The 14,664-nt window shown below is 49.5% G+C and overlaps 1 protein-coding gene and 2 non-coding genes across 3 annotated transcripts; all 3 read right to left on the reverse strand.

Moving 5' to 3' along the window:
• Positions 1-2,092: 2,092 nt before the first annotated feature.
• On the reverse strand, positions 2,093-14,660 carry ASF1B (anti-silencing function 1B histone chaperone). The gene is made up of 4 exons (XM_006066533.4): positions 14,295-14,660; positions 7,323-7,438; positions 4,580-4,756; positions 2,093-3,317 (listed from the first exon to the last, which is right to left on the reverse strand). The coding sequence occupies exons 1-4, from the start codon at positions 14,401-14,403 to the stop codon at positions 3,111-3,113; spliced, it is 609 nt and encodes a 202-aa protein (XP_006066595.3). The 5' UTR covers positions 14,404-14,660; the 3' UTR covers positions 2,093-3,110.
• On the reverse strand, positions 4,296-4,368 carry TRNAG-UCC. The gene has a single exon. It is a non-coding gene; the product is annotated as a tRNA-Gly (tRNA).
• TRNAW-CCA lies at positions 8,675-8,747 on the reverse strand. Its single transcript has one exon. It is a non-coding gene; the product is annotated as a tRNA-Trp (tRNA).
• Positions 14,661-14,664: the final 4 nt, after the last annotated feature.

A 14,664-nucleotide genomic window follows, 5' to 3' on the forward strand; every position in this document is an offset into this window, starting at 1 on the left:
ACTTTGTGACCCCATGGAATGTAGCCCACCAGGCTCCTCTGTTCATGGGATTATCCAGGTAAGAATACTGGAGTGGGTTGCCATTTCTTCTGCTAGGGGAATCTTCTCAACCCAGGGATTGAACCTGCGTCTTTTGTGTGTCCTCCAAAGGCAGGCAGATCCTTTACTACCTGGAAAGCCCCTCTTCCTTCAGATCAGATCAGATCAGATCAGTCGCTCAGTCGTGTCCGACTCTCTGCGACCCCATGAATCGCAGCACACCAGGCCTCCCTGTCCATCACCAACTCCTGGAGTTCACTGAGACTCACGTTCATCGAGTCAGTGATGCCATCCAGCCATCTCATCCTCTGTCGTCCCCTTCTCCTCCTGCCCCCAATCCCTCCCAGCATCAGTCTTTTCCAATGAGTCAACTCTTCGCATGAGGTGGCCAAAGTACTGGAGTTTCAGCTTTAGCATCATTCCTTCCAAAGAAATCCCAGGGCTGATCTCCTTCAGAATGGACTGGTTGGATCTCCTTGCAGTCCAAGGGACTCTCAAGAGTCTTCTCCAACAGCACAGTTCAAAAGCATCAATTCTTCAGCTCTCAGCCTTCTTCACAGTCCAACTCTCACATCCATACATGACCACAGGAAAAACCATAGCCTTGACTAGACGAACCTTTGTTGGCAAAGTAATGTCTCTGCTTTTGAATATGCTATCTAGGTTGGTCATAATACAGACAGTGTGAGGACGGTGTTTCCCACCGTCACGTTTGTGACATTCGGGTTTGGCTCAGTCTATGCTGGGCTGGGGGTGGGGCGCTGCCTTGTACATTGTAGTGTTCAGCAGTATCCGCACCCCCATGCCAGTAGAGCCTCATTTTCCTCTGCTAGTGGAAACACCATTTAGCTGCTGTGACAGCTAAAACCATCTCTGCCATCCTGAGTCGCTTCAGTCGTGTCCAACTCTGTGCAACCCCATCGACTGGAGCCCTTCAGGCTCTTCTGTCCATGGGATCCTCCAGGCAAGAATATTGGAGTGGGTTGCCATCTCCTTCTCCACGGGATCTTCCAAAGGGAGAGACTGAACCCTCATCTCTTAAGTCTCCTGCATCGGCAGGCAGGTTCTTTTACCACTAGTGCCACCTGCCACCAAAACCATCTCTAGACATTGTTAAATGTGCCCTGGTTGGGGGCAAAACTGCTGCCCAGCTGAAACCACTGAGGTAGAGGAAAGGCCAAACAGGAGGTGATGCCAGGGGCAGGGGACTGGATGAGCTAGCCACCCCCTCAGCTTGAGGCTGACTGGTCTAAGGTCTACAAGCCAAATGGCTGCTCTGAGCCTGGACTGGTATGACCTGTACACTCCACCCAGCAGCCATCTAGACCCATGTTCCTAAGTCCACCATAGTTTCAGGGAGAGAAGTCTGGGTTTTCCTGTGAATTATGGGGAAATGGCTCACTACTTCACCTGGGGATGTGGAGTTACAAAATTTAAGTAAAATTTAATACAAGTATTGATATGTGGGTCCTCAGAGAGCAACGATAATTTCTTCTGGTGGGTCAAGGTCATGACAAGTCTGAAAAATCACTGGTTATGCTCTATCTCGGAGAAGGCAATGGCACCCCACTCCAGTACTCTTGCCTGGAAAATCCCATGGGCAGAGGAGCCTGGTAGGTTGCAGTCCATGGGGTCGTCAAGAGTCGGACACGACTGAGCAACTCCACTTTCACTTTTCACGTTCACGCATTGGAGAAGGAAATGGCAACCCACTCCAGAGTTCTTGCCTGGAGAATCCCAGGGACGGGGGAGCCTGGTTGGCTGCCGTCTTTGGGGTTGCACAGAGTCGGACACGACTGAAGCAACTTAGCATGCTCTATCTACAGAACAGCTGGGTTGCTTAAGTTTTGACAAAAGAATCTTCCTGGACCTCAGTCTGGAATACAACTATGACAAGACAATAAAAAGAAGCGAGTAAGGGAGAAAGGGGCAGTCAACCTACTGTTGAGGCAAGAGGCCCCCGCCGCCCCCCCCCCCCCCCGCCCCGCGCCCCGCCTCCATCATGGGGAGAGACAAAACCGCCTCAGCCTAGTGGAGACAAAAGCAGAAAGAGTCTAGATGAAGTGCTTTTTATTTTCAGACCAACCAAACATTTAATATAAAAACCCTTTAATACACAAACTGCAATCACAACAGCATCCACGTAGCAGCGAGGGAACAGGGGTGAGGGTGAGGAGTATGGCAGGGGAAGGAAGGTTTTCAGGGTCTCTACTGTTTCCCTGGTCTGCACTGTGGCCTGAGAACATGAGGTCGTGGCAGAGTGCAGATCAAGGCAGCCAGAAGCAGAGGGGTCCTGACACCAATATTGAGACAGACTGAGAACAGCAGACCCCTCCAACATGCCACTGTCTCCAAGGGGCAGCCTCCAGGGAAAGCCCGATTCAGATGGGAGGCAAGAGGAAGGTGGCTGTGACCCAAAGGAGAGTCAACCATCTTACCTCAGCATCCTGCTGGTCACCTTTTTGGGAACAGAGTTTTCCAGAGGGCTGTTGAATTGAAAAGTCTTAAAAAAATCATCCTTGCAAAAGGACAGAAATTGTGTCCGAGTCTATCTTCTACCAAGACTCCTTGCCTGGGACTCCAGGCAGCTGGGTGGCTCTGCTCAGATGGTTGCGAAGGGAAATGAATGGCAGAGCCTTTGGCCCAACAGGGTCAGAGCCTTGCCAGGCACTGACCAAGAAAGCCTCAAGGCAGGCCAGGAAGGTCTGTTGCAAAAGTTGTGGGTCAGTGGCACTCCTGGGATGACGGTGGCACAATGGCCCGCAGGTGGAGTATATAGTATGTGTAGAAGAGAGAAAGGACACAAGACAGAAAGAATTAAGAACTGAAGTACCAGGTTCTTTCAGGCCTGGGCAGTAGAGGGGAGATGACCCTCTGGGCCAGGGCTAGGAAAGACCAGAAGCCCCTTCCTTCCTGGGGGCCGAGTTTGGCCTGGATATAGCTGATGGCCCCAAAGTCCTCCACGTGGCCTTCCCGACATTCTCTGGGAGGCCTGGCTGCCCCTTCCAGATGTGCCAGGAGAGACTGGCCGTGGTCCCAGCTGGGCCCAAATAGGGCCTGGAGTCCCACAGTTAAATGCAGTCCATGGAGTTCTCAGGGAGGAGGCCCGGGATGCAGCTGGGGAGACCCAAGCCCTTGATGGGGGTGCAGCCGAGGGAGAGACCGCAGCCCAGGGTGGAGTCCTGGTTCTCTATGGCCTCCAGCCTGTCCATGTTGTTGTCCCAGTTGATGTGGAAGCGGGTTACCCGGGGGTTTGAGGCCAAGATGTTCCGCTGGAGCTGGGGCAGGAAAAGCAACACCAACCCTCGTTAGCATGCCCTCGTGTTCCTCCCACAGAACAGTGCACTCTCAAACCCCCTCCCGAAGCCCAGGAAGAGCCGACTTTGCTTATTCCATTACCATCAACATGTGTACAACTTCAGGGAAGGCCTGTGTGCCATGACTTAGGGCTGGGGCCTATCTAATCTTAATTTTATCATTATTATTTTTTTCTTAATATATATATATTATTGAAGTATAGTTGACTTACAATGTTTCAGGTGCACAGCAAGATGATTGTTACACACATATTAGTTTTCAGATTATTTTCTATTATAGGTTATTGTAAGATATTGATTCTAATTCCCTGTGTTATATATTCAGTAAACTTTTGTTTGTAGCATATCTATTTTTTTTTTATTTTATTTTTAAACTTTACATAACTGTATGCATATCTATTTTTTTTTAATTGGAAATCTAGTATCCTATTCATACTAAGTCAAACAGGTGGAATCAAAATGTCATAAATTTTTTAGTTAGGCAAAAATTCATAAGTTTTCTAAAATATACACATTACATATATTATATGGAGAAGGCAATGGCACCCCACTCCAGTACTCTTGCCTGGAAAATCCCATGGACGGAGGAGCCCAGTAGGCTGCAGTCCGTAGGGTGGCAAAGAGTTGGACACGACTGAGTGATCTGACTTTCACTTTTCACTTTCATGCACTGGGGAAGGAAATGGCAACCCACTCCAGTGTTCTTGCCTGGAGAATCCCAGGGACAGGGGAGCCTGTTGGGCTGCCGTCTATGGGGTCGCACAGAGTCAGACATGACTGAAGTGACTTAGCAGCAGTAACAGCATATATTATATACAAAAAAAGCTTTTGTGTGTGTATATATACACAAAAGCTTTTCTACTACATTTGATAATGGCTTGAGAAAGAATACATTATTGTTTTTATTTTGGCCATACTGCATGGCATGCAGGATCTTAGCTCCCCAACTAGGGATCAAACCCATGGCCCCTGCATTGGAAGTGCAGAGTCTTAACCACTGGACCATCAGGGAAGTCCTGGGGCCTATCTAATCTTGATTCTGTGAGGCAAAGTTCTGAGAAACAAAGACCTTTCTATCTCTTATTCCAGCCCGGTGCTGTGAGAGCTGAGCACCACTTGAAAACCTTAATAAATGACTTTGGCTCTTAATTCCGGGGACTCAGCTACCCCCAGGGGCAAAGGAGCCAGCCTGTCTGAAGCAGAAGTGTGGAGAAGAGCCCCACCTGAGAGAAGTCTGGTTTCAGGGGCGGGTTCTCGCGCAGCTCGGGGCTGAGGTACTCATTGTTGACATAGTAGCCGACTCGGATGAACTCCTGTCCATGGTAGGTGCAAGTGATGAGGACCACGGTCACTCCCACGGCATCGGTCTCCGGGATGAGGGATGGGTTGGGGGCATCCGCCTGGGGAAACACATGCTGGGCTTGAGTACTGACAGTCTCATCTTACCCGGTAATATGATTCTCAGGCAATGTGTATTTACAGATTCAAAAGGGTGGTCCCTGCTCTGAGGAGTTTTCAGTTGAGGGAGGAAGACAGAATCCATCATACCCATGCCCGCAAAGCGCCGAATGGGGCAGATGCCACCAAGGAGACGTACATGGCACCGAGGAGGAACGTAATAAGCAAGAGGGTGGTTGTTGTTTAGGTGCTTAGTTGTGTCCGACTCTTCTGCGCCCCCCTGGACTGTTAGCCCACCTGGCTCCTCTGTCCATGGGATTTCCCAGGCAAGAATGCTGGAGTGGGATGCTGTTTCCTTCTCCAGGGGATCTTCCCAACCCAGGGATCAAACTCGCATCTCCTGTATTGGTAAAGGGATTCTTTACCACTGAGACACCTGAGAAGCAAGGTGGAGCGGGATCAAATGAGGCTGAAGAGGTGAGTTAAAGGCTTGGGAAAGGCTGAAGATGTTTAGCCGGAGACAGGTGTGGCATTGCTCATCCCATCTGAAAATTCGACTCCGGAGGTCAGTGCAGCTGCAATAGGAGAAGAGCTAAGTGGGAGTCGGGAGACCAGGCAGGGGCTACAGAAGTCATCCTGGAGACAGGGCAGTGGCTTAGAACAGGCCTTAGAGAAGGACAGAAGTGGACAGATTTCGGGGGGTGTTGCTAAGGACAGGACCACTATACAACTGGTGCAAAAGGAGACTAACACATCAAACCATGGGGCCTCGGGTTCAAAAATTAGTTACGTTTCAGCCAGTGATGGCAGAACATTATAGCAAGTGTGGGGTCCTGTGTGGCTGTATGGGTTGCATGCCCCTGTTGTGGGGTAGAGTAGATGGGACTGGCCAGTGGATGGGGTAGAGGTGGGCAAGGAGTTCAGTGATTGGACGAGGTTCCTGAGATTGGGGCAGGAATAGCCAGGATTAGGTAAGTGAATGGATTTGAGCCCTGGCTTTTAAACTTTACTGTGTCTAAGAATGGAGAAGGCAATGGCACCCCACTCCAGTACTCTTGCCTGGAAAATCCCATGGGCAGAGGAGCCCAGTAGGCTGCAGTCCATGGGGTCTCGAAGAGTCGGACACAACTGAGCGACTTCACTTTCACTTTTCACTTTCATGCATTGGAGAAGGAAATGGCAACCCACTCCAGTGTTCTTGCCTGGAGAATCCCAGGGACGGGGGAGCCTGGTGGGCTGCCGTCTATGGGGTCGCACAGAGTTGGACACGACTGAAGTGACTTAGCAGCAGCAGTGTCTAAGAATCACAAGAAATCTCCATTTCTGACAACCCCTGTGATGCTGGATTGTTGTTTAGTTTCTAAGTTGTATCTGACTCTTTTGTGACCCCACGGACTGTAGCCCACCAGGCTGCTCTGTCCATTGGATTTCCCAGGCAGGATTACCGAGTGGGCTGCTGTTTCCTGCTCCAGGGGATCTTTCCCACCAGAGATTTTTCCCAGGGATCAAACCTGCGTCTCCTGCACTGCAGGTGGGTTCTTTACCCCTGAGCCACCGGGAAAGCCCGTGACGCTGGAGTGGAGCCACTTACAAGCTACACTGGATCCTCATTATTCACACATTGCATGTATTTGAAAATTCGACTATTTGCTCAAATTTATTTGCAACCCCCAAATCAACATTTGGGGGCTTTCACAGTCATTGAAGGACATGGACAGACAGAGCACAGGTGGGATCTGAGTAGCTCAGTGTGCATGTTCCTACTTGAGGCAGAACGAGGCAATCTCAGACTAAACGTGTCTTTTTTTTGCCATCTCTAGACCACAGTTTCTGCGCTTTTGTTGGTAATTTTGCTGTTTAAAAGGGCCCTAAACGTGGTGCTGAGTGAGGGCTGCCGTGTTCCTAAAAGCAAGAAGGGATGTACCTTATAGAGAAAACACATACGTTAGGTAAGGTCTGCTCAGGCATGAGTTATAGTCCTGTGGGCACTGTGAATAAATTGAAAATAAGGTGTCTCTAAACAGAAAAACACATAAAACAAGATTATGCATTGACCGGTTGACAAAAATGTTGACTTGCAGAAACTTAACACTGTATTTCCTCTAGGGCAGGGATTCCCAGCCTCCCGGATCTGATGCCTGATGGTATCTGAGGTGGAGCTGATAATAGAAATAAAGGGCGCAATAAATGTAACGTGCTTGAATCATCCTGAAACCATCCCCCCACCCCTCTGGGTCCGTGGAAAAGTCGTCTTCCCGGAAATCAGTGCCTGGTGCCAAAAAGGTTGGCGACAGCTGCTCCAGGGCAGTGGTTTGGGATTCATTAATTCAGTGTCCACAGCAACTTTCAGAACTCCCGTAACAAGAATCAGCTGTAAACTGGTGGCTCATGGTAACAGCTATGACGTAATAGAGATGGGAGATGTCTGAACTACCTTTGAGAGGTCAGACAGTGCTTGAGAGTGGAGCCAGGATCTGAACCTGAACTCGGACCAATGAACCATCTGTGTGCTTTTGGGTCAGAGAGGATGTTTGTAGGTGTCAGGGACCAAGGCCAAGTCTTTCTTACCTGGAAGACGAACATGTGTCTCCCTGCTGGGACAGGGCCAACCAGTACCGAGTCTAGGATTTGATCAAACTCCTCGCTCTCAGCTGAGCCAACGTAAATGATCTTCCACTCCAGGTCTGCAAGGATACGGGTGTTAGGAACAGAAATAATTTAACAGCAAGAAAGCTGGGAAAGGGCCTTCTCGTGGTAGTTTTGCATCGGTCCTTAATACATTGGTAGATTTTAATTCTCAAGGACATCTGACATCCACTGCAGGTAACCTGCCAAGGTCTGAATCCCCTTTCTGTCCTGTGACCTTGAGAAATTCTTTAACCTCGCCATGCCTCAATTTCTGCATCTGTAAAATGGGGAAAACCTGGGAGGGTTGCTGTGAATAATAAAATCTATTAAAATTTTTTTTTAATTTTAATAAAGAACACCTGACATCCACTGGGCACCCAGGGCCAGGCACTGTGTCGCTGGTCACCAGAGCAGGCGTGAAGCTCTATTTCCAGTGGGGAAAGTTCTCCTGTGGGCCTAACTTGGCCAGGTGACCTTGACTCTGCACCTCCAGGGCAACTCAGGCCTCTCGGAGCTGAGGGTGAACCGTATGGCAGAGGCTGAATTAAGGGCCACGTGACGGAGGCTCGGAGACATGCTGAGGAGGGAAGAGCAGGGAGCTGGGACAGGAGGCAGCATCCTCTTTCACACACAGGGACTGGTGCCACCGAACTGAGTAGATCCCTCGACAACTAGGGCAGGGCGGCGGGTTGCAATCTGGTCGGAGAGCCAGCCGGCAGGAGGGGGAGATGAGGTCGCTAGGGGAGCTGGCCAGTCCCTGGGTCCTCCAGATCCAACACCAAGTCACACCTGCTCTCGGACCTTCGGGTGACAGCGACTCAGTCCACAAACGTGGCACCCTAAGGCCATCCTGAACCCCAACTCCCTGGCATCCTCTCCAGTTGGGAGACCCCCATTCCTGGATCTCTTCTGGCCAGATAAAAGGAAAAGTGCTCCATGAGACCCCGCCTATCAAACACAGGAAATTCCCAGTGACTGAGAGCTCTGGCAGGAGGGCCAAGTATATCAGGGGCAAGGTCACGCTAGTACAGGGAAATCTGGCCGGAGACCTGAAACTTATTTTAGGTTCTTTGAAATTACACAACCTATGGGCTGCAGCAGCTGGGGGAGAAGTTTCCCAAGCTGTGATTTTCACAGGAAGCACACTGTCTTGTACATTGCCCTGCTCCTTGGTCTAGTGTCCCACAAGAGCACCCAACTTTGGTGCCTTTTTAAGAAAATATTTATTTATTTGGCTGTACCGGGTCTTAGTTGTGGCCTGTGAACTCTTTGTTGTGGCATGTGGGATCTAGTTCCCTGACCAGGGATCGAACCTGGGCCCCCTGCATTGGAAGCTCGGAGTCTTAGCCACTGGACCACCAGGGAAGTCCTTCTAAAATCACCTGGCCCTTCAGGCAGTATAGACATCACATGCCTCTAAGAGGGCTCATCCTAGGAAATGAATTGGAGTACATTTTGCCAAAGGAACATATGTCTTCCTGAGACAGTTCCTGACTGAAACGATACTGTTTCTGCTTTTAAAATGCACACAGGTGAATTAGAAACACCTGTTGTTTGAATTGACCTTTTACTCTGAGGCAGAGGGCAGTGAATGAGGGTAGGGCTGAGAATGGATAAGGTCACCCCCACATCTGTAAACGGTGCTACTGGTAAAGAATCTGTCTGCCAGTGCAGGAGACCCAAGAGACTTGGGTCAGGAATATCCCCTGGAGAAGGAAATGACACCCCACCCCAGGATTCTTGCCTGAAAATTCCATGGACAGAGAAGCCTGGAGGGCTACAGTCTGTGGGGCTGCAAAGAGTCGGACATGACTGAGCAATTGAGCACATGTCTACAAGGGCCTGAGAAGTCTCCCCCTGACTGTCTGAAGTGTTTGTGAGGAGCGGGGGGAATGGCCTCTCATAATCCTTAGACCCCTGTTCCTTATTAATCTTAGCATGTCCTAAATCTAATTAAAACCTGTGGCAGTTTCTTTTTTTAACTTTTATTTTATTTTTGGCTTTGCCACACAGTACATGGGATCTTAGTTCCCCAACCAAGGATTGAACCCTGAGCCCCCCGCATTGGAAGCTTGGCATCTTAGCCACTGGACCACCAGGGAAGTCCCAGAGCACCCAACTTCGGAAGCACAGTAATGCCGGGCCACGACTATGGAGGTCTGAAACCTGAGCTCCACGCCCTTCCTCGATACACTGGTTTCCTGTCCCTTCACAGCTGACACCCGGCCTTCTACTTAGGGACCCTAGCAGGTCTACAGGATGTGGGTGGCCATTGGACTGAACTGGGCTTCAGTCAAACCCCATTCTCTTATTTGCAGGAAGGAGTTAAGCTTACTGATTTATTTTTGATACAAGTAGTGACACAACCGGAAATAACATGTTTTTGGATGAACAGAAAACAAGCTAGCCTTGTTCTCACCTTTCTGACACAGTTCTCTCATTTGGTATCTTTCCTTCTGGCTGCCTTCCCCATCATCAGTGGAGTCACATACGTGTTGCATATGTGCTCAGTGGCTAAGCTGTGTCCGACTCTTGTGACCCCATGGACTGTGGCCCTCCAGGCTCCTCTGTCCGTGGAATTCTCCAGGCAAGAATATTGGAGTGGGTTGTCATTTCCTCTTGCAGGAGATCTTCCCAACCAAGGATCAAACCCGAGTCTCCTGCATTGGCAGGCAGATTCTTTACCACTGAGCCACCTGGGAAGCCTAACTAATGTGCTGAAGGTGGATACAAAAGGGAGATTTTAATACAATAGGACCTGGTGGATACGACACCACTCAGCTTTCAACATTGTTGGCAATGGAGTTCCCTGGTTGCCTAGTGGTTAGGATTCCCGTCTTCCACTGCTGTGGCCTGTTTGTCAGAGAACTGAGATCCCAAATTTGGCATGGAATGGCCAAAACCCAAAAACACCTGTCGGCAAAACCTAAACAAGCCTGTGTGGGTGCAGACTGGAAGAGAGAAACGCAGGTGGTCAGGTGAATGGGTTGAAGTGGTTCCCAGTAGCCAGGTCAGAAAGAAACCAGAGAATTAACCAAGGACGACAATACTCACTCAGGAATTAAGGAGCTGAGGGACTTCCCTGGTGGTCCAGTGGCTAAGACTCCGAGCTCCCAATGCAGCAGGCCCAGGTTCAATCCCTGGTTGGGGAATTAGATCCCACATGCTGCTAATAAGAGTTTGCATGTCACAACTGAAGAGATTCCGCATGCTGTGACTAAGACCCGGGGCAGTCAAATAAATAAATAAATATTAAAAAATAATAAGAGTTAAAGAGTTTATAAAATCATCTATGGAAGACAGAAGATGATAGAAACAAGGACCTACAAATTGGAATTGCCTCTTAAGCAGAGGCATCCTGAAGTGACTTCACTTTTTTGAATGAGATGTGGGACATCAGTCACAAACAGCACAAATCCATCCCTACTGAATATGAGCTAAGGTCGCACACGTGTAACGTATGCCTAGCCTAAGTAATTCCAAGGGTAAATGGATTCCATTGTTTTGTCTTTATGCCTTAACTTTATCATCTAACCACTGCACAAAATGCTCCTCCACTATGTATGAAAACAAAATCCAGACCAACGATATGATGAAAAACATAAAAAAATTATGGTAGTTTAACTTGCTGGAGAATCTGTTTCCTGCCCCCCAAAAAACACAACAGGATACCCTGGTGGCACAGTAGATAAGAATCCACCTGCAGTGCAGGAGACATGGGTTCCATCCCCGGTCCAGGATTATCCCAACAGGTCTCAGAGTAACTAACTCCATGCGCCGCAACTACTGAGCCCATGTGCCACAGCTACTGAAGTCTGCTCATCCCAGGGCCCAGGCTCCACAACAAGAGAAGCCTCCTGCAATGAGACACCCAAGCACCACAACGAAGAGCAGCTCCTGAGAAAGCCCAAGTGCAGCAATGAAGACCCATCATAGCCAAACACACACACACACACACACACACACACCGCCAATCAAAAAAAACCAAAACAACCCCAACCCCAACAACTTATCTAGTAGGCCTTTTTCTGTTTATCACTTTCCCTTTGTTCATAATACAGTTGAACCTTGGCCTGACCATAGCGTGTTAGGTGTGGGTCAGAAAATCTGGCTCTAAGGCTTGTTCAGGCAGTACCTCATGAATCTCTCCACTAAACTGGGGGAAAACACACCCAATATATTGAATATAGACCCAGGCCTTGGATGCATCTATTTCCACATGCTGCTGAGGAGGAGAGAGAGAGAGAGAGTAGAAGAGATTCAGAGCCCTTGAGAAATGGCTTAGACTGGGGGCTGGGTGTTCAGATCTTCAGTTGCCAGGTAATAAGGCTGACTGAGACTTTCTCCAGAATCTAAGAGACTTCTAAAGCCAGGCCTACTCCGTTTGTTTGGGAGGCAGGAGACAAATCCTCTCTGCTCTGTGGGAAGAGGCAGAAAGCAAGTTGACAGGTCAGAGTGAAGCACAGCCCTACAGGTACAACCAGAGAGTCTAGACTTCCAGTCCAGAGTTGGCTTTCCAACTAGAATTCTTCTGAGCAAAAGCTTTATTGTCTAGGTATAATCAATAATAGGACCCTGTTGCCCTCTTCTGTCCTGTTTATGTCCCACTTCTAAAATAGTGGGTGCATTCTTTTCCAGTATATAGCAAAGATAAAGAACCCTGGACTCAGAACTCAGAGACAAGACCTAGCGTTAATAATTTTACACACCAGCTGTGTGACCTTGGAAAAATCATTTTGTTTCCATTAAAAAAATAATGACCTTGGGGAAAGAAAAAACTGTCTTTAGGGATTTCCCTGGTGGTCCAGTGGTTAAGAATCCACCTGCCAAAGCAGGGACATGGGTTTGATCCCAGGTCTGGGAAGATCTTACATGCTGTGGAGCAACTACTCCCGAGCACTACAGCTCCTGAAGCCTGCTCACCTAGCGCCTGTGCCCCTCAACAAGAGAAGCCACCGCAGCAAGAAGTCCAATGCACCACAACTAAGAGTAGTCACTGCTCACCCCAACTAGAGAAAGCCTGAGCAAAGCACCGAAGATCCAGCTCAGCCAAAAATAAATAAATCTTAAATAAAATAGAACACAAATAAAAAACAATGACGAGCAGGTTGACTTTAGGCTCTCCTGATTCTATGAACAGATTAGTAAAGTAACAGGGCAGTGGCTTTGCAGGAATGAAAGTACTAGATAATGACCATGCAACCATTTTTAAATGCCAGGAGCTCAAACAGGCTGATTGAAACCCGATCTCCTGCCATCTGGGAACTATGAATCCCTTGAACTATTAGCTCCTTACATCTCCTGGCTTTAAAATTAAGTCTTATTCCACAAGGTCATTCTACACTTTATTTATTTATTTACACCCTGCCTTGTTCCAGAAAGGATTTAACTGGGCATATTCTATAGTTAGTCATAAGTAGAATGACTCCTTGATTTAAAAAGGAGAGAAAGCAGGGAGTGATCCAATGGCCCCACCCAAGCACACGGACATCAAAACTCTTCAATCCCATGCTAGTTGGAGAAGCCCATTTGCAGGCAAACGACCCACCGACCACTGAAAAGTGCTAGTTTAGCACACCCTGGCCTTCCAGATCTCTACCTCCTTAGAGGCTGCCTCTTCTCTTTTAACCACCAAGTGGAGAAGAGGTCTAATGGAAGTACTTGCTCCTGAAAGTGGTGCCAAGACTCACTGAACGACCTTAGCTTTTCTGGTTTTTATAGACCTTTAACTTGAAAGGTCTTTTACTCTCTGTCTCCTGCCTTCTCATCTGTGAGATGAGAGCCATGTCTGCCTTTTGTCACAGGGATGAATAAGCACATCTGTGAAAGCACATTGGAAAAGATGCACAAAAGGCTGTGACCTCCCAGACTGAAGCCAAACATCACCATGGCTCGGCCTGGCACACCCAACCCACACCGTGCAAGTCGAGGTCAGGCCATCAAAAGTGTTGCAAGCTTTGCTGCAGTGGGTCAGCAGGAATCCAGCAGGCCAATGGTAGGAACCAGCTAACGTGTGCCTGGCCATGCCACTCCTCAGATCTGAGTGTGTTCATTGAAGCCCACAGTCAGGGAGGAGGAAGGAAGAGGAGCTGGGGAGACCAGATCATCCTCAAACACTGGAGCAGGAAGCCAGGTCATGCCTCTCTTGAGGAAGTAGAGGGTTGGGGCCAGACTAAGGAGGGAAGCCAGGTTCTAGGGTATGTGCTTTGAGATAGAAAACAAGCAGAAGGGGGGGTGGGGGTGGGGTTAAGTATCAGCAGGTAGGGGATATTATGGGGAGACAAATGGGGAGATAAAGATGTGTGAGGTCTTGCCAGAGGGGGAGGATCTTCACAGGGACAATGGGGGAGGAGGCTGCGGTTTTTATATGGGACATGGGAGGGGGCTAGAGCTTAGATCTCTAGCTCTAAGAGATCTTAGATCTCTTAAGCTTTCACAGGAAAAGAGTGAGGTAGAAGTGTCTCACCACAGGGGAGAGGGCATTGGTAGGGGAGAGGGGATTGGTGGGGGAGGCTGGGTGGCTGGAATGGTAGTCTGCCCATACAGAAATAGAAGATGGGGGGTTTCTTGCTACAAGGAAGATGGGGAGGCTGAGGGTCTCTGCAAGTTAAAGAACTGAGGCTGAGGTCTCTACACAGAAAACAGGTGCTCAGGAGGAACGGCCCAGGAGAAAGATGGGGATGAAGTGGTCTCCATTAGGGAAAAAGAGGAGTAACCATGGGGGTGGGGTGGGATGGGGGTAGTCTCCAAGGGGCGGGGTTGGGGCTGGTGGGCGGGCTTTGGTTCAAGGGAGATCGCGGTTGGGGGAGGGGGAGAGGGAGTGTTTTTGGCAGGGTTGGCCTCGGGGTTGTCTGCAAAGGGAGGTCGGGGTTAGCTCAGGGGAGTGGGGTCTCCACAAGGGCCCAATCTCACCGTCTGCCAGGGCCTCATTGCACTCAAAGCTGATCTCGAACCGGAAAGGGCTGTGGAAAGGGCTCGGATTCTCCAGCACCGCCACGTTCAATACTGACACTTTAGCCATCGCCTCGTAGGGTCGCGGCTGAGGCCAGAGCTGGGGCCGAGCCCGCGGCTGGGTCCCGTCGGGTCAGCGGAGAAGCTCTGCCCAAATCCGCTCCCGCCTCCTCCGACCGCGATCTGAAGTGCGTATCTAGTCCGCGCGCCTCCTTCAAATAGCCGGCTCTCACCCTACGGCCAATCACCGTCAACGCTCCACGACTGCGCGAGCGCTTCCTCAGCCAATCCTGGAGCGCCGGTCGGCGCGCGCCGAGACACCCGGGACCAA

The sequence above is a fragment of the Bubalus bubalis genome, chromosome 9, assembly GCF_019923935.1.
Source record: "Bubalus bubalis isolate 160015118507 breed Murrah chromosome 9, NDDB_SH_1, whole genome shotgun sequence".
NCBI lineage: Eukaryota > Metazoa > Chordata > Mammalia > Artiodactyla > Bovidae > Bubalus > Bubalus bubalis.

Bases quoted from the DNA above. Each gene is read 5' to 3' on its own strand.
- ASF1B (XM_006066533.4), bottom strand. From the start codon at position 14,403: ATGGCTAAAGTGTCAGTATTGAACGTGGCGGTGCTGGAGAATCCGAGC. The intron at 4,757-7,322 runs GTAAGAAAGACT...GTGTTTCCCCAG, and splicing joins GACACATGTTCGTCTTCCAG to GCGGATGCCCCCAACCCATC. The intron at 3,318-4,579 runs GTGGGGCTCTTC...TTCCTGCCCCAG, and splicing joins TGAAACCAGACTTCTCTCAG to CTCCAGCGGAACATCTTGGC.